This window comes from Mus caroli, unplaced genomic scaffold, assembly GCF_978045245.1.
Source record: "Mus caroli unplaced genomic scaffold, Mus_caroli_1 scaffold_13, whole genome shotgun sequence".
NCBI lineage: Eukaryota > Metazoa > Chordata > Mammalia > Rodentia > Muridae > Mus > Mus caroli.
The window spans coordinates 76798075-76825696 of NW_028227268.1; the positions used below are offsets into that span (position 1 = coordinate 76798075).

The 27622-nt window shown below is 41.3% G+C and overlaps 1 protein-coding gene across 1 annotated transcript; it reads right to left on the reverse strand.

Annotated features, from left to right (window-relative positions):
* Positions 1 to 859: 859 nt before the first annotated feature.
* Havcr2 (hepatitis A virus cellular receptor 2) lies at positions 860 to 27622 on the reverse strand. Its single transcript, XM_021178000.2, has 7 exons — positions 27546 to 27622; positions 26016 to 26357; positions 23279 to 23362; positions 15000 to 15040; positions 12871 to 12997; positions 6328 to 6364; positions 860 to 2852 (listed from the first exon to the last, which is right to left on the reverse strand). Exons 1-7 carry the CDS (start codon positions 27601 to 27603, stop codon positions 2693 to 2695), a joined length of 849 nt encoding a protein of 282 aa, XP_021033659.1. The 5' UTR covers positions 27604 to 27622; the 3' UTR covers positions 860 to 2692.

Here is a 27622-nt window from a genome sequence, read left to right on the forward strand (position 1 = left end):
GAAGAGGGAATCATGTGTCGTCCTCTGTTTCTATCTCTATAAGGCAGGGTCTCTCCCTGAACACCAGCACATGAAAAGGCCCCATCCATGCTTAGGGTAGGTCTTCCCTCTTCAATTAACATACTTAGGATAGGTCTTCCCGCCTCAATTAACCCAAGTTAGAAAGTACCTCACAGGCACAGCCAGAGATTCATCTCCAAGCTGATTTTAGACCCTGTCAAGTTAGCAATCAATGTAAATTATCACACCATATAATCAACCATTCTCTTGTTTCTCTGCTAGGCTGGAAGCCAGGAAGCCCAGTCATCCTGCTCTCTGACCCTCTCCACCAAAGTGACAGGCCTGCAATAGATTCCAGCCTTGTTACATAGGCGCTGAGTTCCAAACTACAGTCCTCGAAATGACACAACACTCCCTCTGAACAGCTGAGCCATCTCTCCACCCTCTCATTTTGAAGCCTTTAAGCTACCTCTTTACCACTTCCTGGTCTCTTATACTACCTCATTTTTCCTGTGCCACCCACCAAGTGACCCCAAGTCTAAAACAAGGGTTCTAGTTCCAAGTTACTGCCTCCTTCTGGTGTCCTTGATCTTGACCCACTTTCTTTGATGGGGACAGGAAACAAGAAAACGTTTCGTGGATCTTCCCACTTCACTTAACCTAATCTAGAAAATGCCTCACAGACCCAGGCAGAGATTGACCTCCAAGTTTGACTTTATATCTGCCAAGTTATAAATCTTATAAAAACTGTAACGCCGTGTAACCAACCATCCCCTACTGATGTAAAACACCACAGCAGTGATCATCTTTATATACATGCCCTTGCTTAAAGACTCTGTCAGATAAGGACCTCCTTGAATAAAACCATTGATCTGGTTTAAATATGCTCAAAGTACTTTGCCAGTACAGTTTTATTACTTTAAAACATTTGAGATTAGTTTTCCCATCTGCATGACAGCTGTCATCTCTAATGGATTTTGTTAGATGGTATCCCTTCCATACCCACCTAAGAAAGCCAGGACCTCCACAGCTAGCTAGAAGCAACCTAAACAACAAAATTCATACATGAAAAATGGTACCGCAGGTTTTGGTGTCCTCGCTAACAGATGTCCTCTGATGTACACAGCTGCTCCCCAATGCAAAAAGTCTTTGGACAAAGCTACCTTTCTGCTCACTCAATATTTTCACTCAGGGTCTGTTTAATTTGATTCTGTTATAGATGGGAGCCAGCACAGACCAAGGGCACTGGGCAGGCAGCTGTAAGCCAGATGAAACTGAGCTCCACCGGCTTGGAAATAGATTTGGTGACGACTGTCCTCCCAAAGGATCTTTTGCTGACTATATAGATTGCTGCAAGAGCTCTGTCTTCGTGTGTCCCAGTCACCGGTTGTCCTTCTGTCAGAAACAGCTCCAGTTTCCTCCAGGAATGGAGAAGTTGTCTGAGTCAGTTCCCCTTGAGCACACAACAGTCAGAGTTTGGCTTTCGCGGGGTTTCCTTTTACAGACAGCAGGCTGCTTGCGGGTAACCTTTTTCTTGTGTAAGAAGAGTCTGGCAGTGTTGGGCACAGTGCTCCTGAACTCTCCACGCTTCTGCTCCAGCCTTCTCAGTGCTGGAATTAATTACTGGTCTGCTCTGCCATGCTCCCACTCAGGAGCAGTCTTAACAGAGGCAGAGGAGAGTCCTGTAGAGATACACGTTATACAGAGGTAGCAGGCACAGAGAGAACCTTCATTTCGCGCGCACGTGTGTGTGTGTGTGTGTGTGTGTGTGTGTGTGTGTGTGTGTGTGTGTGCACAGGTTCATGTGCATGTCTCTTCTGAGAGCAGAGGACAACCCCCATGGACATTCCCCAGATACTCAGTCCATCGTACTTTGAGACAGGGACTCTTGTGGACTTGGAACTCAGCAGCTAGGCTAAGCTGACCGCACCCAAGCCCCAGGGATCTGTTTTGCCTTTACCTCTCCATCTCTTGAGTTTACAAGCATGCACTACCAGGCTTAGCTTTTTCATGTGGGGTCTGCGATCAAACACAGATTCCTCATGCTTGTACAAAGTGCACCTCACTGTCTGAGCCTCATCTCCAGCCTCCTGCTGTCTGTATGGTTATTATCGTCTTTGCATTTTGAGACAGTCTTACCAGCATAGCCCTGGCTGACCTTGAACTTATCACCCTCCTGCCTAAGGTTCCCAAATTATGTCATGTTAAACATATGCCACCTGGCTTTTTCTTAATCTATCAAGGTCAGAAATCTCTAGAAAAATTACCAACTTCTTTAGATTTTCAACATCAACAAAGAACTGCCCCTTCCTGTCTTAGCCCTTTATCCCCACTACGGTAGTTCAGGAGCTTTATGGATATACCACAAACCTCAATGTCTCAAAGACATCACACTAACCATTCCTAATGTATATAAGCACGAGTGAGCTTCAACATCCATAATTGCAGTCTCTGGAGGGGGAGATCCTATCCCTGAAACTCAGGGATAAAATGGAGCATTTCAATGTAGCATGAGTTACAGTCAAATCCCCTTGTGAGTTAATTACCCCCAGAAAACTGGAACTCTTTTCTCAGTGGCTGTGGTCAGAACCTCCAATGAGGTTGCCAAGTGACATATCACATAGTTTTCAAAAAGGGAAATACCAAAGTCAGAAATGAAGATGAGCCTTTAAAAGTGACAGTCCAGAGGCGGTCAGGATGGCTGCTGGCTGTTGACGTAGCAGTAGTACTCATTTGAATTCTCCACTTCATATACGTTCTCCTCGATGGTGTAGATATTTTCCTCAGAATGAATCCTGACAGCTCCTGCATTTGCCAACCCTCCTGGAGGCAAGTTGGCCAGTGTAATAAGGCTGTAACAATCAAATGATGAAGTTGATAGAAGAATTTCCCAAACAACAGCAAATAGAATTCAAAGCATATACTTCACTAAGGACAGCAGCTAGTTGACATTCATGGCCCTTCACTAGATGCTCATTGAAAGAAACCCAGACAGGAATTTGTGGAACAATTAAGGACATGTAAACAGATCTTAATTGTCTTAGGTATGAATGCCATAGGTCCCAACTCTGAGGAGGCAAAGGCCAAAGTGTTTGGGATGTGTCAAAATGCATCCAACATAGTTACAAGGTGTTGAGAGAAAGCCCTGTGCTTACTGAGAATTAGACAAGACAGATGCTCCAAGTGCCAAGTAGGAGGTGAAGCTGAAGGGATTGAATGTCCCTTGAACTGTTATTTCAACCCTCTGTGTGCTCACCTTTTGAGTTTCAAAAGGAAACTGTGATTGTGTTATAGATTCAACACATTTGGGTAAACTTGTTTGTTTGGTTTGGTTTTTTGTTTTATTTGTTTGTTTTGTTGTTGTTTGAGGTTAGTTGCTTGGTTGCTCATTTGGCTTGGGGTTTTAAATGGTTTTCAGCACTATATTTTATATTCATTATACAAACTATGGGTTTCACGATGAACTTTTCATGGCTGTCTATTTTACACTCTGACTGTATTCACACACCTCATCTTCATCTCCTGTTCCCAGTCTTCCATCTGTTTTCACATCACTCATGTGCATGTACAATGTTTAACTCACATCAGTTACACGCCGTTCTGTGCATCTGTAGATTGCAGCAGTGAACGAAATACATATAGCCATAGAAGCCATGTGTTAGGAAGCATTGTGCCTCAGTTTTCTCATGTGTAGAAATGGGAATCATGAGAGCCCTGAAGCAGGGCTGCTGTGAGGAGCACCAGATCATTCATGTATTCATTGGAGCTGATTTTTAGTATTTATCAGGCACTGGGTTGGAGTTATCATAGTCAATGCTAGAGGGTTACAGTGACAGAGCTTAACATTGAGCACAGCATTGCACAGATACTAAATGGATGCCTGTCCTTATTGCCTATTGTTGAGGATAGCATATAATGACAGGGACTGTCTGTAGTAGGCCGGGATGGAGACATCTTAGTAACCCTTAGCAGTTCTTTGTAAAAAGAAAAAAAAAAACAGTTGCTGTCATTTTTTTTCTAAACTTAGCCCTGGACAACGACTGTATAGATTTCATTTGTGTGCAACTGTTTTTTTTAGTTGGCCTTGGTATATATAATTATTTTATTATATCTGACTTTTTTATTTTTTTCTCTTTTTGTTCTGGTGAATTTTGTGAAACTAGATGTTCTTTGATGTAATGGCTCTTAAACCATTAAAATTGAGGCATAGGGACACAGCACAGAACAGTCCTAATGGCCCAAGTATATGTTGTGTGTTCTGATCTTAGAAACAATGTTATAACTACACAGTGGTAGTTCTAGATTAATGTTTGACTTGTAAAGAAAGTTTAAAGAAATTATTAGAAAATAAATTAGAGCCAGCATTGGGACCCCAAGAAAAGAAAAAACTATTGAGTTATAAAATAAGTGTTACACAACATTTTAGAGTGGTTCCTGGATAAGAAAGTATAGAATATACAAAATTATATACTAGTAAAATCAAGTCAAAATACTGGAACTTTTAGGAGAGTCATTGTGTACAATGTACAAAAGCAGAAAGCTAGTAAAATTACTGAGTTAAGGGTTAACTTGATTCTTTTTGGCCACTTCCTGGCAGCTTTGTCCATGTCAATTATCATTAGACCTTCACAAGGAAATATAAATAGCTAGTCTCAGAGCTCTAAGCTCTTAAGCATAAGTTAAAAATTAAACTTTAAATAATGATAAGTTTATAATTATTATTATTTTGGCTATAGGCCTGGGTATAGGGAAGCTTGAAACTTTGGGGAAAATTGTAATTTTTTATTTTTTGTGGGATGTGGTTATTTTTTTGAATTTGGTAGTATCAATAAAAGATTGGGGCAAGAAAAAGATGAGAGAGAATGTGAGGTGAATGTAGAGAGCGAGTAGAGAGTGACTAGAGATCGAGTGAGAGAGCATGAAAAGAACACGTGAAGACTGAGTGAAGAGAAAATGTAAAGAGTAAGAGAGAATGTGGGTGTGTATGGAGAGTGTGTGTGTGTGAATGAAAGGAGAGTGCATGTGGAGTGTGTGTGGGGTGTGTGAGGTGTGTGTGAAAAGTATTGTGAGAGTGAAAGGGGAACACATCAAAGTGTGTAGGAGTGTGGGGGTTCAAAAAAAGAAGAGCACACAGGAGAAAAGCAGAGTACACGAGAGAATATAGAGTGTGTGCATCCTCAAGCTGCAAGAGAGTGAGTGAGAAAGAGAACAGAGAGTGAGAGAGAAGAGAAAAACTTTAAGCCTTGAAAAATTGCCTGTCAAGTTGTACCACAAAAAAAAAAAAAAAAAAAAAAAAAGTCTGTATATATTTATTTTGGGCCTTCCAGGTATCCCTGCTTCCAGTTAAAAACTCTGATACTATGTCTAGGTTGGACCCTATCAGCCTATGAATATTATGTTTCCATTTTCACTTCTAAGGAAGAATAATTGTACTGGTAATTGAATACCATACTTGGATTTTTATGACTTTTCACTTTATATTATTTTGTCTTTTGAAAGTTCTGGATTTTGTTGATTATTAGATGCGATTCCTATAGTATTCAGCAGATAATCATATTTTCCCGTGAAATGCATTGCAATTTTTCATGTATTGAATCTTACTGAAACTGTAAAATCTGAGAGTGTGTGTGTGAGTGTTTGTGTATATGTAAGTGTGTGTGTGTGTGAGTGTGTGTGTGTGAGTGTGTGTGTGAATGTGTGTGAGTATGTGTGTGTGTGAGTGTGTGTGAGTGTGTGTGTGTGTATGTGTGAGTGTGTGTGTGAGTGTGTATGTGAGTGTGTGTGTGTGTATGTGTGTGTGTGTGTGTGTGTGTGTGTGTGTGTACAGAGTCAGGAGTGGAGTAATGAGGATCACCTAAAGAGCTTTGAGAACAATACCTCCTCAGGCTCCACCTCTCAAGATCCTGATTCAGTTGTTCTAGGTATGTCCTGTATCAATCAGCAAGATGAGTCTCCAGGTCATTCACAGTAGGGAATGCCTAGGTGGGGCTATAAAAATCCTGACCATAGCTGATCAAGGGTATTTTCCTCTCTATCAATTTAATAGCAACATAAAAATAACAAATACTCAGTTAAAGTTTCAGTTTGTTAGAAGTGAGAGATAAGTATTTGATAGCAAATTATACATGTCAGCTTTAGAACAGAGGAAGCTAAATGCACCAGGGGAAAACTATTGAAATTTCCCTTTATAAACCAAGAAATCCTAACCTAAGATTCAAAGTTCCAACCCAGAATTTCTCAGAGAAATAATAAAGCAATACTATGTCTTCTTCCTCTTATCCCAATACCATTTTCCCACTTTCCCAATTCCTTTTCTATTATTCTTACCTCAAACTCGGTGACTTCTTTTTCTTATAGGAATACCCTAAGTATCAGGAGAAGAAAAATCAATTAGAGTGCTTTTCTAAGATAACTGAAAATAAGAAATAAAATTGCCAAGTCCCGCCATGCCAAGGGACAGTGTGACACAGTTCCCACCCGTGGGGAAGAACTAACAGGACTTGGGCTTCCGCGAGTGTTGATGGTTCCTAAGCATGAGGCTTGTTTGTATAATAATGTACATAATTTACTTTTTGTTCCTCCCCACCAAAGTTAGCAGGGAGTGTTTTCCCTGCCAAGGTCAATGTCTCCATGATAATTAGAAGCAGCATGAGTCCAGGAAATGAGGATATATCTCAGCAAAATGGTGAACACTGTGACCTTCAGGACAGCCCTTAAGGCTGTGAGGAAAAACTCTAAAAACACAAGTTAAAGAATATATTTTGCTCAAGTACATAAAATATACAATATGATTTATATAAGGGGCTTTGTGTATCTAAATGAACAGAGACAGTTGCACTAGAAGCCAGCTTGTCAGAAAAATATTAAGGAAGGTGATAAAGAGATTTGAGGAGTGGTAATCACGGGGCAAGATCCTACCCAGCTAAGTTTATTGTTTGTGCTTACAAAGACAGGCAGATTCCTGAGTTCAAGGTCATCCTGGGACAGAGCTAATTTAAGCCCAGGCAGGGTGAAAAAATAGTGATCTCAGAGCCAGATCCTACCCAGTGAGCTTATTGTCTGTGCTTTCAAAGGCAGGCAGACCTCTGAATTCATTGCTATGCTTTAAAAAATGTACTTACTATCTTTTCTAAGAATCAGGGGATAGAGTCATAAAATGCTGACTCGTGAGATAATCAAAAGGGAACCTAGGGTGGACTACTGAATTGCTATGCAAATAAAAGACTGGGCTTTGATCTAAGAGCTGAACTTCCTGGAGATCTCTGGAGAGCTGTCTGGAGCAGAACACAAGACTGTCAGCGTGTACCCAGGATTGACTTCAAGTTGTTCTTCCATCATTCCCTAACACCCCTTCCTCAGAAACCCTCTCTAAGCCAAGGGTGGTTCTTGGCATAGAATAGACTGATTGGAGGTGAGAGTGGCTAGTGAAATATGGTCTTACCTTAGAACAAATTAAATCGAATGACCAGTTCTGTCTTATGACTATGTTAAAAGTAATATCAGTGTATAGCTCTTATTTAACAAATATTTCGAGACTTATTCTGTATGTGCAGCAGTTTGATAGGCACCAGGGACACACAGGGATAGTTGTGAGCTCTGACTCCAAGAAGCACACATCCTAGTGAGGAAAGAAGGATGAAGAGTGGAGGGAGAGAAGGAGGGAAGGAGGGACAAAAAAAATGAGTTTCAAATTGTGATCCATTATCAAAAGAAACCAGCAACATACTAAAACAAAACTAGAGAAGGTTAGGAGAGCACATTCAGACATGACTTTTGAGGTCTGTTCTGAAAGAAAAGAATGAGTCAGTTATATCAGGAGCTGTGGTGGGGGGGGGGAGGATTACAGGAACAGAGAACCCTCAGTAAAGATCGGGTTGGTGTCAAAACCAAACCATGACTAGAACAAGAGGGTGTCCTCCAATAACATCTGAGAGGTAAGCTGAGACTGGGTCCTAAAGACCTTTTCAGTCATAATCCTGTAACTGCAGCCCTTGGGATCTGGGGGCAGGAAGATCAAGAGTCCAAAGCAAGCAAGCAAGCAACACATGAGACCAAAACAAACCAACCAACCAACAACAAAAAGAATCCAGATGGTGTAAGACAGGAAGACCTGTATGCTATATGCTGAATGACAGTATGGTCCAACATGACTACTCTGTAGAGAATTGATTAGAAGGAGAAATAAAGAAACAAATAGAGATGATGATTTGATGTAGAATAATGAAGAAATTTGAGATGTATTTTGTACGGAGATTGAGACTGAAGTTGATTACATATTGAGACATTAGAAAGACAATCTGAGATGATCATCTCTTATGAATTTCTGGCATAAGCAAACAGAGAGACAGAGTGAAATGATGGAGAAGTTCAGAGCCTGCGAGTTGGGTTCCTTGATTACCTATTAAGACATTAGAAAGACAATCTGAGATGACTTCTGAATTTCTGGCATAAGCAAACAGACAGAGTGAAATGATGAAGAAGTTCAGAGCCTGCGAGTTGGGTTTCGGTGAGTGGAATACAAATGCAGGAGCTTTGTTTCTGACATATGAATCTATGAACCTTCAAAGTGGAGCTATCAACTGGACAGGGAGACAAGCTGCACCAACATTTTAAGAGTTGAAAAGATTAAAGAGAATGTGTCTAAGTCCACAGAATATATGTTATAAACTAGAATGTTTACCAAAGAGAAAAAGGCTAATCCTAAGGAATTCCAGCTTCTAAACAATAGGCAGAAGAGTAAATATCTAACTACTGATTGTCTATTGACTTAGCTGACCATCCATCCTTTACCACTGCTTAACTCCCCTCAGTTCTCTCCTAACTAAGGAAGAATCAAAGGTGAGCTTCCTTTGCCAAGTCTTCATCCCTTCTTTTATATTTTTCTTCTGAATTGCTGATCGCTTTTCTATCCTTGAAGTACCATAGATATAAATTTTGTTAAGCCAAAATTGTTCCCATTTTACTAATAATCACAAATAGCTCTTGTGGTTAATCTCAATAATATCCTACATGAAGTCCATACTTTGTTCTAAAATGTCTTCTCTTGGCTTTGGAAACACCATTCATTTTATTGATAGACATTATATAAATCCTATGTAAATAATTGTTCTGCTGCCTTCTTTGGGGGATTAAAAAATTTATACATGTTAAGTATAAATAATTTTCAGTTATTTTGGCTTTATGGTTTATTCCAGAAATGTAGAACTTATGAAAGGCATTGAAAGATGTCAGTATATATGAATTGAACTTCACCCATGCCTCTTTTAAAGATAGAATGAGCATAGGACATGCCAGAGACCTGAGATGAGGAAGGCTCCTGGGAGTCTATGAGGGTGACTCTAGCTAAGACTCCTAGAAGTGAAGCCTGAAGTGGTCACCTCCTGTAGATGGATTCCAGGTAGAAATCTCAACGGAAAGATAAGGATGCCAACCTACCCACAAAACTTTCAACCCCCAATTTGTCCTGCCTACAAGCAGTACAGGAACAAAGATGGAGCAGAGACTGAGTGAATGGTCAGTGAAGGACTGCCTAACTTGAGACCCATCCCATGGGCAAGAACCAATCCCTGACAATATTAATGATACTCTGTTATGCCTGGAGACATAGCTTGAGCCTAGAATAAACGTTCCCTGAGAGGTTCCACCAAACATCTGACCAAAACAGATGCAGAGACCCACAGCCAATCATCAGATGGAGCCTGGAGAGTCTTGTGTAAAAGTTGGGGGAAGAATTGAAGGATCTAAAAGGGATAGAAACTCCACAGGAAGACCAACAGAGTCAACTAAGCTGGACCCTTGGGGACTCCCAGAGACTGAACCACCAACTAAAAAGCATACATGGGCTGGATGTAGCCCTCACTCCACCCTGCACATATGTAGTAGATGTGTAGCTTGGTCTTCATGTAGGTCCCCCAACAACTGGCTGGGGGCTGTCCCTGACTCTGTTGCCTGCCTCTGGATATCCTGTTCACTTCAATGGGCTGCCTTGTCTGGCCTAAGTGAGAGAGAATGTGTCTAGTCCTGCAGTGACTTGATATGTCAAGGTGGGTTGGTGCCCAGCGGGCCCTCCCCTTTCTCAGAGAGAAGGGAATGGCAGGGGAAGAGCTGTATGAGGGGGTACTGGGAGCAGGGGCTGTTTGTGATTGAGATGTAAAGTGAATAAATAAAAAAATTGATGGAAGAAAAAATTATAGTGTTTAAGTCTGTTTTCTGTCTCATTGAATGAAATGTATGTTATTTGAAGAAAAAAGGAAGAGAGAGAAAGAGAGAGAGAGAGAGAGAGAAGAAGAAGAAGAAGAAGAAGAAGAAGAAGAAGAAGAAGAAGAAGAAGAAGAAGAAGAAGGAGGAGGAGGAGGAGGAGGAGGAGGAGGAGGAGGAGGAGGAGGAGGAGGAGGAGGAAGGAAGGAAGGAAGGAAGGAAGGAAGGAAGGAAGGAAGGAAGGAAGGAAGGAAGGAAGGAAGGAAGGAAGGAAGGAAAGAGAGAGAGAGAGAGAACTCCCAACATGGGATGGGATTCTAAGTGAAGAATACCCACCTCCTTCTTATCTTTTACATAAATTCCTAACTTCTAGGTCTTGGAAGAACTCCAAAAGTAGTGCATGTTATCACTTCTCTTTTCATCATCTAATGGCCTCTAAATTTCATATTCCCCAGAGTTAAATACAGTCTATGAGCACGCCTGTGTGAGTATGTATGGGGTTGTTTCTTTCTTGGAAAAACCCATTTACCAAATAATGGCACAGAAAACAATTGGGAGAAATAAGGCTGATTTCAATGCCTATATCCATCCATTTGGACACGTTCCAAACACACAGGTATGTATTTGGACTTGTATATTCCAGGCCAGGGAAAGCTGCAGGAAATCCTCTCTTGAGAAAAGAGGGTTTTTGTTTTTGCTTTTTCTGTTTGGTTAACATACTTGGAGACCATCAACCCATCAACACCCTGGTTGCCCAGCCAAGTATCAGTTGTACCTAGTGCATTTGATATTGTGTATCATAGTTACAGGACCTGTCCTCCTTAAAGCCCTTGGCAACATCAGTTCACAGTCAGCATGACCAATTTATCCTGGTTTTTCTCAGATGGTTCCATCTTTACCAATGGAAATTCCATATTTTAGCAACTTCCTTCAGTCTTGTGAACACCCGAGATGGCCTATCACCCTATAGGCATCATCCTTGTTGTATGTTAAGGAGAAAGGCTCATATAATGTATTACCCTCTGATTAATACCTTCTCTGCTCTCAGAGAAAAGATAATACATCACAATTATGAAAGTGGACAAGGGTTTGGGCTGATGGGAACATTGGGATCTTAAGTATGATAATGGTCTCCGTACAATAACCAAACTGGAAAAAGCTTATCCCAAGACTGGGTCTCCTGCAGCCTGCCCTGGCCTGGAACTCACTGTGTGGCTGAGGATTGCCTTGAGCTTCTGAGTCTCCTGTTTCTACCTCCAGAACAGTGGTTCTCAACCTTCCTAAAGCTGAAACTCTTTAATACAGTCCCTCATGTTGCGGTGACTCTCAACCATAAAATTATTTTGTTGCTACTTCATAACTGCAATTTTGCTACTGTTATAAACTGTAATGTAAATATCTGAAATATAGAATATCTGATAGGTGACTATAAGTTGAGAACCACTGCTCAAGAGAGTTCTGGGATTACAGGTGTATGGCACCATACCTAGTTTTATGGGTCTCCAGAGCTTCCTACATGCTATGAAAGTACATTGCATGCCCAGACCCCAAGTCATTTGTTTAAATAAAGACAAATAACTATGTGTGCTGAGGGCTGTGAGGAGAAAACCCAACTCAGGAATTTCAATCATGGTTCATTGTTAAAGAGAGATGCTTGAGAAAGCAATATAGAAACCCATATAGAGAGAGGTGATAGTGTTGGGTTTCCTATTAAGCATGAGCTTATGTATAATTTAAATAGAGTAGCTTTTTCAATTAATTAGGGAGCGACAAAAGAGAGGGTGGGAGATAAAACAAAAAAGGAGAAGGGAGGAAAGAGGAAAAGAGGAGAGAGGTTGGGAAGGGAAGAGAGGGGAGAAAAGGTCAGGTCAGGATAGGACAGGACAGGACAGGAGAGGTCAGGGGTTCCCAAGTACTTCTGCTCACATGTAGAGAGCAGAGGACTGTCTGAGGAAAAAATGTGGGTTCCTAGGATCAAACTCAGAGCATGAGGCTTGAATTTACAAAATAGACACCTTATCCTACTGAGCCATCCTACCAGCCCTCAAATTAGTTTTGTATACAAAGATAACCAATCCTGGTTGTCTGCCTGGACTTAAAGGCCCAGCTTTGTGTCTTGCTCACCATGAAACCTTGAGAACTCAGTTGCTCTCAGCAAGCTTTACTTTCTTCTGCCCTAGACTGGGAACAAATAGTACAACCTAGATCACAAGATGATGATGATGATGATGATGATGATGAAATGTAAACCATTAGACATAGAGTCTTCCTGACATGTAGAAACTTCGAATGATCACTAGTTATCAGAACTGGCAGCATTTGGAAAGACAAATGAGTGTGTAGTCTAACCACTTTTAGGCTTACTTAAAAGGTTATATTTTTATCTAGGTTTGCACTGGTTCCTATACCTATAGTAACAGTTCTATTCATTCATTCATTCATTCATTCATTCATTCAATCATTTACCTTTATTTTATGTGCCCACACATATATCTAAGTGAGAGAGAGTGTCAGATCTTGGAGTTATAGACAGTTGCGAGCTGCCATGTGGGTGGTGGAATTTGAGCCTGGGTCCTCTGGAAGAGCAGTCAGTGCCCTTACCTTTGAGCCATCTCTCCAGTCCAGTAACAGTTCTTTATCAGAAAGAAAACTGAGCAACTTCTCCCAACTTACATTTAAGGATTAAGACACCAATGATAAGTGCCAAGGCCAACCCAGCAGAGACTCCCACTCCAATGTGGATAGCAGTTCTGATCGTTTCTCCAGAGTCCTTAATTTCATCAGCCCATGTGGAAATTTTCTGGGGAAAAGAAAACAGGGTTCAAGCTCATGATGTCCAGAAATTGGTAATATGCACAAATACTCTCACAGTTCAAGTGTCAGACCACTCTTTTTTATGGCTTCTTGGGATAGTAGGAATGATGAAGCCACCCTGATCTGTCTTCTTCTAGACAAGCCTCAGTCTTTGAAGAAGTGAAATGGCTTAGCTTAATATTAGTACTTAACTAGGAAGTAAAATACTCGCTTCAGTGCTGTACATATGAAAGTCACATTTTATCTCACCTGCCCCCATCCCTATCAAGGCTTTATAGTAGAACCTAATTGGTTCAAAATTGTGTTCAGAAGGAGGAAGTTTCAGAATTGTCTACATTTGATGTCTTTCAGGGAAACCTCCACCCACACACAAAAAGCAGTTGCAAGAGCCAGGACTTTGCAACTACACAGTCCTGGGTATAAATTTTGTATCTCCAAGAGCTTAGTGACCCTGTGGGATTACTAAGAAAATTAGCAAAGAGCCTGTTTCTCAATAGATGCTCAGTCAGTGAGCTATACTATTGCTGTTTCTCTCGTTTCTGATACCAGAGAGTCACATACAACATCCTTCTATTTCTAAAATTAAGTCCACATTCCACCTTCAAAGACAATGTTAGTAGAGACACTTTTAAAACAAATAAGCCAACCAGTCATGGTGAAGAATGTCTGTAATCCCAGTACTCAGGATGCTAGGGCAGGAAAGCAGTAAATCTGAGGCCAGCCTGAGCTACATATCAAGACCCTATTTCAAAAAACCAAACCACTCATGCATATATGAGAAGTACTAATTAGAATCAGTAGGTTACGAACAGCAAAAACTAAAAAGAGACACGTACTTGGGAGGAGACATGAGAGGGATCCAGGAGGAGTTGGAAGGGGGGATGAGGTGAATATTATTGAAATATACTATATGCATGTACAAAATAATCTAAGAATAAATAAAAACTACATTTAAAAGTGGTACAATAACACTAAACCACAAAAGCAATAAATCTCGGAAGTTGTCCTCCATTTAATCAACACACATTACTTCCTGTGTACAAAACCTTATAGACAACAGAGGTTCTTAGATGTGGTCACTGTCTCAATGAAGGGAGACACAAGCTCAAGGTGCCAAGCTCTGACTGTGAGCACACAAATAAGACGCCAAAGTCACTGAATGCAGGCTTCGAGACCTGGACCTGAAGAGTTGTTTTCATTATTGTTATCTATTAATTATTGGTATACTTATGTACATGCATATGTGTGCATCCAGGGCACGGTACAGGACACAGGAATGGTGATCAGAGGACAAATGCCAGGAGTCAGATCTCTCCTGTCATGAGCTCCAAGAATCACACTCGCAGTCAGTCAGGCTGTGTGACAAGCGCCTTTACCCTCTGAGAAATCTCATCAAAGAATTTTCAAGTTGCTACTGCTAGCTGGCTTTTTAGTGTTTTTCTTCTTTCTAGTTCAGTACATAATAGTTCAGTACATAAATTCATGGCGCTGGGTATTCTTGAATGGTGTCTTGTTACAGGGAAAAAAGTGATCTTAAAAAAAAATACAAAATATAAAGTGGACATCCCAGCTCTGTGGAAGTAGAAGCAGGAAGATTGGGAGTTCAAGGCCATCCTTAGCTACATTGTAAGTTTAAAACTACCCTAGGCTACATGAGAGCATGCCTCAAAACCACAACAAAATTCAAGTGAAAAACCTGAAAAGAACATCAAGGAACCTTCCACAGTGATACATAGTTGTGACATTTCCAAAGAGAGGTGATTGCTCATTTCCTCTTGGGGCTTTTCCACACTCCGAATGTGCCGGGCACCTCACAGTCTTATCCTTCTTCTATCAGTAAGAGGCCAATATGGTCAGACTGTCATTGTCAACACTGAAAAGCCACAGAGTAGGAAGCCAAGAAGGGCAAAAGCTTTCCCACAAATGGGAGGCATAGGAAAGGAAGCCTGCACAAGCATGAGTCGGCCTTACACACAGAAGTTACTTACTGTCCCATTGTTATCCTGGAGGGTCACCAGGGTCTGCGTCTCTGCCGTGCACACACATACAAAGGGGGAAAAGTAGACAGTAGTTAACAATGCTTTTTAACTCCATATCAAGGAAAAAAGATTCAACACACCCATGACCATTTTAACTAGGTAAACACCATTACCTATTAGGTCTCAAACCCAGGATAAAAGGCTGAGGTGCCTAGCTACCAGGTTCTCTCAGCATACCCTGCTCCTACACCAAACTCTCCATCCCAGGACCTGGGCTGCCCTTCCCCCATTGCTTCTTCCCTATATAATCCACCCATCTGGGCTACACCAGTAGGTTGGGTTTTTTTTGTTTGTTTGTTTGTTTTTGTTTTTGTTTTTGTTTTTTTTTACCTTTTTTACCTCCTGGCCTCTTGGTTCTCTGGTCTTCTGGCTCACTCCTCTCCCCTTTCCTCACATAGCCCAGCTCAGGGTCATGTTCACTCTAGACTCTCCCAAGATGTGTCTCCCCCTCTGGCTATGCTCTCCCTCATATCTACAATAAACCTTCTCCTGAACCAAACCTAGGAGCAGTCATAGCCTCCTTTTCTTCATTGTCATTCACCGGAGCATTTATACTGAATATGTCCTTGGTTTTGTCCAGAGGGCCTAGAGTGCTGCAGCAACCTAACGACGCTGATAATGTTTAGTCATATTCTGATCACACTTTCAGAGATACAAAATTCTCAAAAAAGTTTAACATTTATTCATTGGCAAGGTATTTAGTTGTTTCCCAATGGAAACAATAGCTACAGTTCACCAGGAATCAGGCATTTTGCCAAACACTTTTAATTGAACTTTCTCATTCAGTAAAAAGAACTAGCCTAAAAACACAAACTCAGGGAAAATGAATGACTGAGAGATTAATTTATCAGGACTGAGTGATAAATTGGTCATCAAAGAAATTGGGAAGGAAATTAACAAATTCCTCAAATTATAATATATTACAATCTGCAGAATATTATGAATGCAGTTGCACTAGGAAAGTTTATAGATATGTAAGGACCTACATTTAAAAATTCAAAGAAAACGCAAGTAATAACTTAATGATGTGACTCAAGGTCTTAGAAAAACAAGAACAATCAAACCCAAAAATAGCATCTGGAAGCAGTAGACATTCCGGTAGAAAGTAATAAGATAGCAACAAAACTTCCAGCACAATGAAGCCATAGAAAGAGAAACCAAACTAGTTAACAAATTAGACAAACTAACCAAAAGGGAGAGAAAAGACCCAAGTACATGAGGAAGTTAGAGATAAAAAGGGAGACATTACAACTGCTACAAATGGCATTCAGAAAATCATTATGACATACTCAAAAGACATATATTCCACTAAACTGAAAAATCTAAAGGAATGCATTGGTTTCTAAGCACATGTGACCAACCAAAATTAAACCAATGGAATCTAAACCTCTTTTGGAGATTTATAATGAACAATAAAATTGAAGCCATAATTTTTAAAAAGTCTTCCAGCTAAATTGAGCCCAGATGTGCTCACTGCTAAATCCTACCAGACCTTTAAAAAATTAACTAACACCATGTTCCTCAGGTGAGTTACATGAACTATAAATGGAAGAAATGCTGCCAAACTCACTTTATAGAACCAATGTTGATTACCCTGATACCCAAACCAGCTAAGGACATAACTATAACAAAAGGCCAATCTTCCTGATGAAAACTAGTGCAAAAGTAATTATTAATACAAAGCTGCAAACCTTCCAGGCTAGGCAGCCAGGGCAACACAGGGAAACCCTGCATCAAAAAACAACAATAACAGCAAACAAACAGCTTGCAAACCAAATTCAATAATTTAAAAAAAAAAAGCTTGTTGTGTGATGAAAATGGCTTCATCATCAGAAGGGATGGTCCACCATTTGCAAATCAATAATTGTAATCACTCACATAAATTGATCGAGTGGGTTTTCTGGACTTTTGTCTAAAATTGAGTGTAGTACATTGTGAGGATTGGAAGAAGCCCCTAGTGAATGTGTGCTGTTAACTTGGGTCTGGCCATGTTGAGGTCTCCATGGGAGTGGCAAAGCCTTCCCTGGATGAGGTTCAAGGATGGCAAAACCTGCCTCGAGATTCAAGTTTGAATGCTGACAATGTGGTCAGAAAATGTCCATCATCCATCCCTACCTGATGTTCACAGCCGGGCGGCTGCTCCCTTCCAGAGCTTGCTAATACTGAGATTAACTGATGTTGCCTCCTGTGCAGCCATATGCAATAATCCCACATCCCTGCTCAACTCTACATAAAACCATGCTGAGCATCCCAGTTGCTGAGGGTACACCATCCAAGAGCCCAGGCCACTCAGTCCCAGCGTCCCTGTGTGTCTGTGTGTTTGTTCTTCATTTTCTCACTGCTTTGATGAGGTCAAGTTCCTAGAGCTGTGCAAGGACATGGCAGGACATAGAGTCAAGGACAAAAATCAGCTGATCATTTCAGCAGACTCGGGAAGGGCCTGTGACAAGGTTCAACATGCCTTTAGGATAAAAAAAAAAAAAAAGATTGCTAAGAAAGTAGGACTTGAAGGAGCATACTTCAACACAGGAGCTATGAAAGAAGATGCTCAGTTGCTAAGAGAAGCTGCCTAGCATACACAGAGGCCCTGGGTTTGATTGCTAGTACTGCATAAACTAAGCCTGAAAACCTATGCCTATGATCGGGTAACAGGATCAGCAGTCCAAGGTCATCACCAAGGTCATCACTGACTACAAAGCAAATTTGGAAGTAGTATGTGACTCTGTTTCCAAAAAACTTATTAAGAAGGAACACACCTCAATATAAAGTTTATAAGCAACAACCCTACCACCAACATTATAATAAATGGAGGAAATTTTTTAAAAAGAACTTTCCACTAAAGTCAGGAACTAGACAGGGGTGTCTACTTCCTTCATTCTTATCCAACATAATTTTTGAACTCTTAGCACAATTAGAAAAGAGAGAGAAATAAATGGGATATAAATAGAAAACAGAGTCGAAGCATTTCTATTTATAGATAACACAATCGTGTATGTAAGACACACCAAAGACTGAAAACTCTTAGAGTTGATGCTTAGATACAAAATCAATACACAAAACTCAAAGCTTTCTTATATGCCAATAACAAATCCGATGAGAAAGAAATCAAGAAAACAATCCATTCACAATAGTTGCAACAAATAAAATTCTCTTGGTGTGCTGGCACACACCTTTAACACCAGTGTTTGGAAAGCAGAGGTAGGCAGATCTCCGTGAGCTTGAGACCACCCTAATCTACACTGTAACAGGATGACCAGAGCTACATACTAAGACCTTGTCTTTTTAAAAACAAAGTCAAGGGCCACTTATAGCTCTTGCAGAGGACCTGGGTTTGGTTCCCAGCACCCACATGGTGGTTTGCAGTCTTTTACAACTGTAGTCCAAAAGGATCTAGAATCCTCTTCTAGCTTCTGTTGGCGCCAGACACGCAAGTAGTGCACTTCCAGATATGCCTGCAAAGCACTCACACACATAACATAGATATAAATAAACAAATCTTTTTTAAAAAATAAGATAAAATACCTAGGAATAAAACTTACCAAGAAAATAGAAGAAAAAAAGCTCTATAATTAACATTTTAAATAGAAGAACACCATAATGCAGAAAGATTTCTCATAGATGAGCAGAAGTAATATGAAAGTATCTATCTTACCAAAAACAGTGTACAGGTTCCACTTAATCCCCACCCCAAGTCCCATGACCATTCTTCGCAGCAATGGGACTCATCCCAAAACTCGAAGACCTCTGATAGAATAGCAATCCTGATCTCAGCTCATATACAGAGAGACCCAGCGACAAGCAGCATCAGACTAACACATCCAGGTAACACAGCTGGTTGGGGTGGAGGACCAGGAAACAAAGTCACAGGGCTGCAGACACCTGCCTTTTTTTTCTTCTTGACAAGCATGCACAATACATGCAATGGGACCATGGGGGGTGGGTGGGGGAAGGCAGGTTAAGGGACAGCATCTTCAATGAAAGGAACTGGGAAAACTAGATTTCTGTACGTGAAATGTCAAACTTCTCACTCAGTGCAAAAATCGCTTATACATATGGAATGAAGACAAAGGTGAGACTATATCCAGAAAGAAACAGACTAGCGAGCAAGGGTAGGGAGAAGATGAAGGGGATGAAGGATGGATATTGTCAGAATGGATGATATCCTTGAGTAAAAATATCTGTAGAGAACCTGTTCTACATATAATGAACATACACTAATCAAATCTTTAAATAAAAAAATTTAAAAAAAGTAAAAGCGCAACTGTTCTAAAGGGTAGAGACTTAGTCATTTGGACAAGGGAAGAAACTGAGAATGAGGCCACACCCTGCTGCATGAGTAAGAACAGCTTCCCGTGGAGTCCCATGTAGGCTCACATGGCTCCAAAGCCACAAGCTTAACTTCAGCATTCTCAAGAGCTTCACCCAGCAACGTCACCAACACTAGAGAATCACAGAGCTCATCTGCCAGCCACCATCTCTCCTTTGAGCTCATTTGTCTCCAGGTAGAGGGGAGCAGGAGGGGGGACACAGCATCAGGAACACAAAGAGCTGTCAGCTACCAGAAAACAAAAGCAACTCATTCCTTTTGCTGCTGGAGTCAGAGATTGTGAAAAGTCACAGTCACCTTTCAGACCCTTCAAACTCTAAACTTTTCAAGGCTTCCAGGAAATCTGAGTTTAATAGACTGTGATCTAAACAGTACAAAGACTGTCTTGGCTTAAAATTATTTATGAAAAAAAAAAAACAAAACAAACATGTTCCAGCTTTGTTCTCCTTACCTGAGAGCAACTTAAATCATAAAAACCGCAGGGGGAGAAGGTGGGACTTCAACGTAAACAGGAATCTTTTACCACATGCACTATTTAAACTGGAAATCCCACTTCTGCTTCCCCATCTTTAGGACTCTTGGTCTCAGTGATGAGAATGAATTGTTCTCTGTCTCTGTCTGTCTCTCTCTTCCTTTTTTGAGACAGTGACTCATGTAACCCAGGTTGCACTCAGACCCTTCCTATAGCCAGACTGACCTTTAACTCCTGATCCTCATGAGTGCTGGGATTTCCAGTCTGCCTATCCCACCATGCTTGATTTACGTGGAGTTGGGGATCAAACTCAGGGCTTGCATGTAAGCTAGACAAAGACTCTGCCAATTAAGCTAAACCTCCAGCCCTGGCTTCTTTACTCCTCAGCCCTATTTTATTTTGCTACAGACATAAACAAAGATGTCTGCAACATTATTTATTATTCTGTTTTTCCTGGGGAACTCAAGAATGTGCTAGAGTGTAAGCAGCAGGAAGGAGAAATGAAATGGTCATGAATGTACACAGATGTCGTAGTTACTGTCTACTTGGTACGTAGGTACCAGATGTGGTGCTTAGCACTATTCATCCTTTTATGATTTGGTTTTGTTGAGACAAGGTCTCTATGTCGCCTCAGATGTCCTGGAACTTGGTATGTAGATCAAGCTGGCATTGAACTCACAGAGATCAATGCCTGCCCCTGCCTCCCGAGGGCTGGGATTAAAGGTGTGTGCCACCATACCTGGCCCTCATCTTAATATTATGTAGATGTACCACTATTTTGCCATTTTTAGAAGAAGAAACAGCATTTTGTTTTATTTTATCTCAGTGTGTGTGTGTGTGTGTGTGTGTTTCATTTCTCCTTCCTGCTATTTAACACTCTAGTGCAGTCTTGGGTTCCCTGGGAAAAACAGAAATAAAAAGTAACGTTATAGTTATCTCTTGTTCATGTTTGTAGCAAAATGAAATGGGAGCAGGGAGTAAAGAAGTCAGGGCTGGAGGTTTGGCTTAGTTGGCAGAGGGTGCATTGGTGTCCATACAGAGGCCAGAGGACAATCTGTGGCAGTTCTCCACCATTCGGGGACTTGAGATCTAACTCAGCCCTCATGGCAAGGGGCTATACCTGCTGCACTAACACAGCAACCCAGAAACAGGATGCTATGCTAGAGAGCTCTGCCCATGACACGGACTATGGATTAGAAAGCTGGGACTCAGAGAAGGCCTTCTCCAGAGCTGAATATTCCCCTGGGATCCAGCCTTGGCTCTTTCAATAAGAGAAGAACACATTTGTTCTGTTTCATGTGAGTTTAGGAAATTCCATTCTCACTTTTAAAGGTTCAACCCTCCTAATATTCAAATAGTGTATATGCTCACTTTTGCAGTAAACAAAAAGTGTACATAGCTATTCAAATGATTTATCAGTCACTGGCAGAGTATAACATCTGTAAACAAGCCTTTAAATGTCAATGAATTTCATTTTCCATTTCTTTTCTTATTTTTAGAATATTACCCTCTGTTGTTTGTTTGTTTGTTTGTTTAACTATTTCCTGTCTGGCTCTTGAAAACCTTGGAGATTCTATCTAGGTAAAGTGCCAACATTGCCTGGTGTGGGAGAAGAGACTGTTCTCGCTGCCTTAGGTAGAAATAGCAAGGGAAAAAATAGAGGGAAGGAAACTTCTGTTCATGACATAGAGGGGTGCAAGGAAATCCTCTGCCTTGTGAGGAACGGTGTTCCCGTGCCTGCATCCCTGCTCCTACAAGCATACACAGATGTCAGTCAGTACTGATGGAAAGTGGACTCAGTGAGCCGTGAGGTCCCTTCTAGGAAATGTCTAGCCTTTCTTCAAAATAGCACAATAGTACACAGTGAAAGTCTGGCAGAACTCCATTAGTCCACACCATGCATGTGTTCGTAGGTTTCCACTGCATTTCATTTCCTTGCTAATGACATAATAGAGACCACCTTTCCCCACAGGGCAACTGACCAAAGAAGGTAAAGTTAATAACTTCAGTAGTAAAATTGCCAATCGATAGCTGAGTTCCATCTGTGGACCTGCTGCTTCTCCAAGGACCTCACCCCGTTTAATCTTCACAACAACCTTCTGAGGCAGGCTCTGGAAGGCTCACTGCAGCGATGAGAAACCTAACGTCCAAGAGTTGGAGCAATGTTACTGAGTTGGGAATTAGCAGGAGGAGATTCGGGACCCAGCTTACTCTCCATGCAGCACAGAACCGTTTTCTCACCCTGCCCTCTGGCCTGATTGACAGGATTAGTGACAGGCACATCCACTGAGTTGGGTGCACAGTGAGACTGCACTGTGACACACACTGGACACACACTGGACTCCTTTTCTTATCGAAATCTCACAAGCTGTAGCTTGTGAGATGTGTGCCCCGATGAGATGGAACGTAAACTATCTTTCTCTCCCACTAAGAAAAATGAGGAGTGTGTCGTAGAGTTTAAGAACAGAGCGCTACCCAGAAGTAAAATGAGATTAACATCCCTGAGCAGTGTGCCCAAGGACAGCCTGTCCTGTCCTGTTTATCTTCTGGGACTGCTTTCAGCCTCGTGCCCTATGAGAATTGCAGTTCCTCCTTATGCATCCTGCTAGAAAGGGCCCTGAATGACACCTAATCAACCCATTAACCCCAGATATAAGCAACACTGCCTGCTCAGAGTAAATCAGAAAATAATGAAGACGATGCTGTGAGCCTTTCCTTTTAGACGCTTGTTGACTTAATATTTAACTAGAATAGAACAATTTCTTATTAGGGTTTTTTTTTAAAATTAAGTTTTATGTAAGGGCCAGCTAAATGGCTGCATGTATAAGGGTACTTGCCTGAGACCTGAGTCTGATCCCCTCGTCCTATACAGTACAAGGAAAAAGCAGGTACCTCCAAGTTTTTCCCTTGCTGCTACATGCCATCCATGACACATGGGTGTACACGCACACACACACACACACACACACAATGTAATAACATCTTAAAGTAAGTTAAAGCCATTGTTATTTGTGAGCCTTGGCCTTTAATAGCTGAACCATCTCTCTAGCCCCAAATGCCTTTCTAAATGAAACAATGGCGATAGTAAATATTTCTCTTCCTTTGCATAGCAAAATCTATGGATATCCAAAATCATTTCTTCATGGTAGGGGCCGGGCATTTCCCTGAGACAGGAACTCCAGAGGTCTCCAGGCCCTGCTCTTTAGACAGAAGAGGAAGCAGAGAACTAGAGAACCAAACGGCCTTGCCTCTGTTCACCTGGCTAGTTTGTGAATTAGAATCCTAACCCAGGAGGCTAAGATGTGGTCCACCACCTCATTCACCTCAAAAAATACTACAGATGCTGAGAAAAAAAAAGTGATTTTTCTTAGTTATTTATCATATTCAAAGCTCTGTGACTAAACACATATTCCTGTGCTTATGTCTTACCTGAACCATTTCTCTCAGTGGTTAGGCTTCTTGGAGAAGCTGTAGTAGAGTCCCCATGGGCAGTCTGAGCTGGAGTGACCTTGGCTTGAGTCAGAAAAACATTATTATGGATAAGGGGATTTATTAAACATTTATTTATTGGGAAGGGGGATCATGTGGGGGTCAGAAAACAACTTTCAAGAATCAGTTCTCTCCTTCCATTATGTGAGCTGAAGAGACAAAACTCAGGTAATCAGGCTTGGTAGCAAGTGCCTTTACCCATGGAGCCATCTCACTCATCCAAGAGTAAGGCTTTGCTAAGAGCTATGTCAGGGAACATTGACAGGGCAGAAGACGACATCTGAACAACAATAAATGAAGAGTCACATACCCTCAGCTGCAAATCTACATGTGGCCCACATTTCAGATGTGTAACAGTGGTGAGATGCACTTATCATTGCTACAGCCTAATTAGTAACGAAGTACCAGCCATCAGAGGTCACACTATAGCTGCTGTGTAAGCTTCAGCCTCTAGAATCCTTCCAGTGGCCTATATGCTAGCTAACTATATTTTACAGCTGAAAAGGTTATACACTTGAAATAATGTTGCAACATTAGAAAATTAATAAGAAGCAGAGTTGGTTTGAACTCTGCTCCACATGACCACAAAGATGTGCTCTTAAATTCTTTGCTTGGTGTAGTGATGGGGAGTCAAACCCAGGGACTTTTGCTGAGCTACATACCTGACCCTATGTTAAAGCCTAACCTATCTTAAAACGCATAAACATGCACATATACATCTTCTTAAAACATGCATACAGCCCAGTAGTTTCTATTCCTGGCTTACCTAAAATAGATTTTTAGGTAGGAAAAAAATTCAGAATCCATCTCTATATAGTCTCTGGTTTCTAGGTAGGGCCCAAGCACCAAGAGGAGATGGAAAGATGCCGCAGGATATTTGATCACGCTGTGAACTCTTGAGATTGTGTTGTTTACTGGGCAAGCCTGTTTTTGGTTGAGGCGTGACTCAGCCCTAGCACACACCTTTAATCTGAAAGCTTTCTGTTTAGTGTAAACAGGATTAAATAAAGTCAACAACAGGACAAGAGGTAGAGCAAGCAACCAGTTGACAGGGAGTGAACATAGGAAAAAACCATAGAGAGTGAGAAGAAGTCAGGAGGATGGATAGAGATGCACAGGAAGTAGAAGGGAGGGGCATTCAGTTTGAAGAGTTTTTGAGACAGTGTAGAGAGGAGAACTTCCTTTTTCTTTTGGGACATCTACTGCGGAGGAAGGTCAAATGGGTTCTTTCTCTGTCTCTCTGAGCTAGCAGGCTATTACCCCAGCATCTGGCTCCCTAGTCTTTATTGGTAAAATTGAACATTTGAGACTTTATTAAAAACAACATTTGGTGCCTAATGTGAGACACCATTTGTAGCCACAGTCTTTTCTACCTGGCCTCTTTATTCCAGAATAATGACTCTGAAACTTAATTATATATGAATAAGTACCTAGACCATAGCTTTGGCATGTTCTCCAACTGGCTCATAACTTATATAACCCATTTATTCTAGACTATGTCTGCCACATGGTTGGTTACCTCTTCTCAGTTTCATGTATTTGAATTTCTCAGAGTCCAGGATGAAATCTCTTGCCTCTGACTCTCTTCCAGAGTTCCAAACTCTCAAGCAGATTTCCCACCTATTACTTCCTGCCTTTTGCTAATAGACCACTAGCTTTTACTTGACAAGTGATGCCTCCACACACTACACAAGAGATTCTCTCTACAGGAAGATTGTAAGAGCCAGAGGTAATAGATAGTTTCGAGGAAACAGGCCTACTCTACATATAAGTTCATGGAGACAATGATAGCACTCATAAGACTTGCACAGACTCAAACCAGACAAAATCCCAGCACTGGAAAGGGGAAGGGGACCGGAGCTCCCACTCCTCTAAGAAGCTATTTGCAATTGATGCCAGCTGGGAAATAGAAAATCCAGTTCTCTCCAATGGAGTGTCACTGGGCATACTAGTCACATTCAAGAGTAGTCCCCTTACCCAGAACATACTCCATTTGATACTGTGCACTTTGTTTTGTCAGATATTTTTCTATTATTGATTATGTTTGTTTGTTCTGAGTTTTGATGTGTGTGTGTGTGTGTGTGTGTTTGAGAGACAGAAAGAACACAAAGTTGTGTGAGTAAGAAGGTGGAGAAAATCTGACCAGAAGTTGGAGGAAAGGAAAAAATATGATAAAAAAAATATATCATAAAAACAATTAAGGGGCTGGTGAGATGGCTCAATGGGTAAGAGCACCGGACTGCTCTTCCGAAGGTCCGGAGTTCAAATCCCAGCAACCACATGGTGGCTCACAACCATCTGAGATCTGATTCCCTCTTCTGGAGTGTCTGAAGACAGCTACAGTGTACTTACATATAATAAATAAATAAATCTTTTAATAAAAAGCAATTAAAATAGATAGAAAGCAGAGACTTTCCATGTGATGCTCGTGATCAGTCAGGATTGTGAACCCTTGGTCTAGGTCTTTCTTCCTTTTCTGTAGACCATATCCTGGAGTTCAAAAACATGTGGAAGCTACACCACTGCATTTCACAGGGGAGGCCTATTAATCCATGTCTTCCCATCCCATCCCAAAGTCTGTAGCTAAAAAAGTCAGATGTGAGCATCCTCTATTTCTATGATTTCGTGACTCACAGGGATGCTGACAGACAATGATAACATGGAAAGGTCTACTCACCTGCTTTGGTGATGTCTAATTTCAGTTCTAATTTTTTATCATTCATAAGACCAGGGAACTGTATCCTGCAGCAGTAGGTCCCATGGTCAGCTAGAGTCACATTCTTTATGATCAGAGACACGTCTCCTTTGTTGAGATCGCCCTTTAGCTGGTATCTGCTGGATTTCTGATATGTCACATTTCTTTCATCAGTTCTGAGCAACTCATTGGTACACTGTGACCAAGGACAGAATCCCTTGCCCCAGCAGATAGGCACAAGTGTCCCAGATGTAGGTAAAGTGTAACTGCAGGGCAGATAGGCATTCTTACCAACCTCAAACACATAAACATCTTCCAATGACCCTATAAAGTAAGGAAAGGAGGTCAATACGGTGAGGGTCCATTTCTTTAAGCAATGCATCACAGAATAAAAGAGGAAACTATGGCTGCCCTGTTGGGAGGAGGATTGGCTGTGCCAATGATTCTCTGATTTGAGAGGCAGAAGAAAATCCCATTTAAACATTTATTAACATTGCACAGGCCTGTCATTCTGGAACTCAGCAGGTGGAGACAGAAAAATCCTAAACTAGAGGCCAGCATGAACTATATAGCAAGTTCCAGGCTAGCCAAAGTGATGAAACTGTCTCTCAGAAAAGAAATGACCAGACCAGGAACAATGACTTAAGCCTGCCATCCCTGTAAAGAGCCTGGGGAAGAACTGTAGTGAGTTTGAGCCAGCCTGGGCGACCTAGGCTCGTTCCCTAAAATGTGTGCCTCCATTGGACTGAGATGGAACATGAGAACTTGAATGTCTCTCAGTTTCCGTGTGTTGTGGGGTCCTTGACACAGGACATCCCTCCTCCTTTTTCAGAATAACAGCCCTTCAATCATGAGCCAATGTGACTCCAGAGCTAGTGGAGTTAACATTCAGAAAAATGGGCATTGTTGGCCAGGAAAATAGCCCACCTAATCTGGACTAGTTGCCTGTTAATTAGCATAGGAAAGGTAACCTCATTCTTTCCCCCTCTCCCCCTCCCTCTCCCCCTCCCTCTCTTCCCCTCTCCCTCTGTCATGAATAGAACCCCTGACAAAACAAAGCTAGTAGCTTGCATATTTGAGATTCCTCATATGTTTTATTGAAGTTTAAAATAAATTCCTTAACAATAACACACACACATCTATGACAATGCATTCAAACCACATGAAAGTTATGTGCAAGCATGACTGCAAGCATGACTCCTCTCCCAACTCTTCACATTTCACGGCTTCCCTTCCTAGAGTCCAAACATTAAAATTGTCCACACACAACGCTTGCACACATGATTGTTTGCCTTGATTTTCTCTGTAGCACTGCGAATGCCAACAGTCTACATGAGGCTGTTCAATTAAGCTCACTGCTTGTGTTACTGTTATGTCTAATGTATTTACCCGGTCCCCCATTATTGGACATTTAGGTTGCTATTACAAACAGCATCACTATGACCATCCTTGTATCTTTGCCTTGCACTCTGAAATAATTCTCCAATTGAAAAGGTCCAGGCCCAGACTTACTTGCAAGTAGTAGTTGTAGCAGCAGCAGGACACAGTTGAGGGTAAGACCTGAAAACATGAGTACTTGGCAGGGGAAA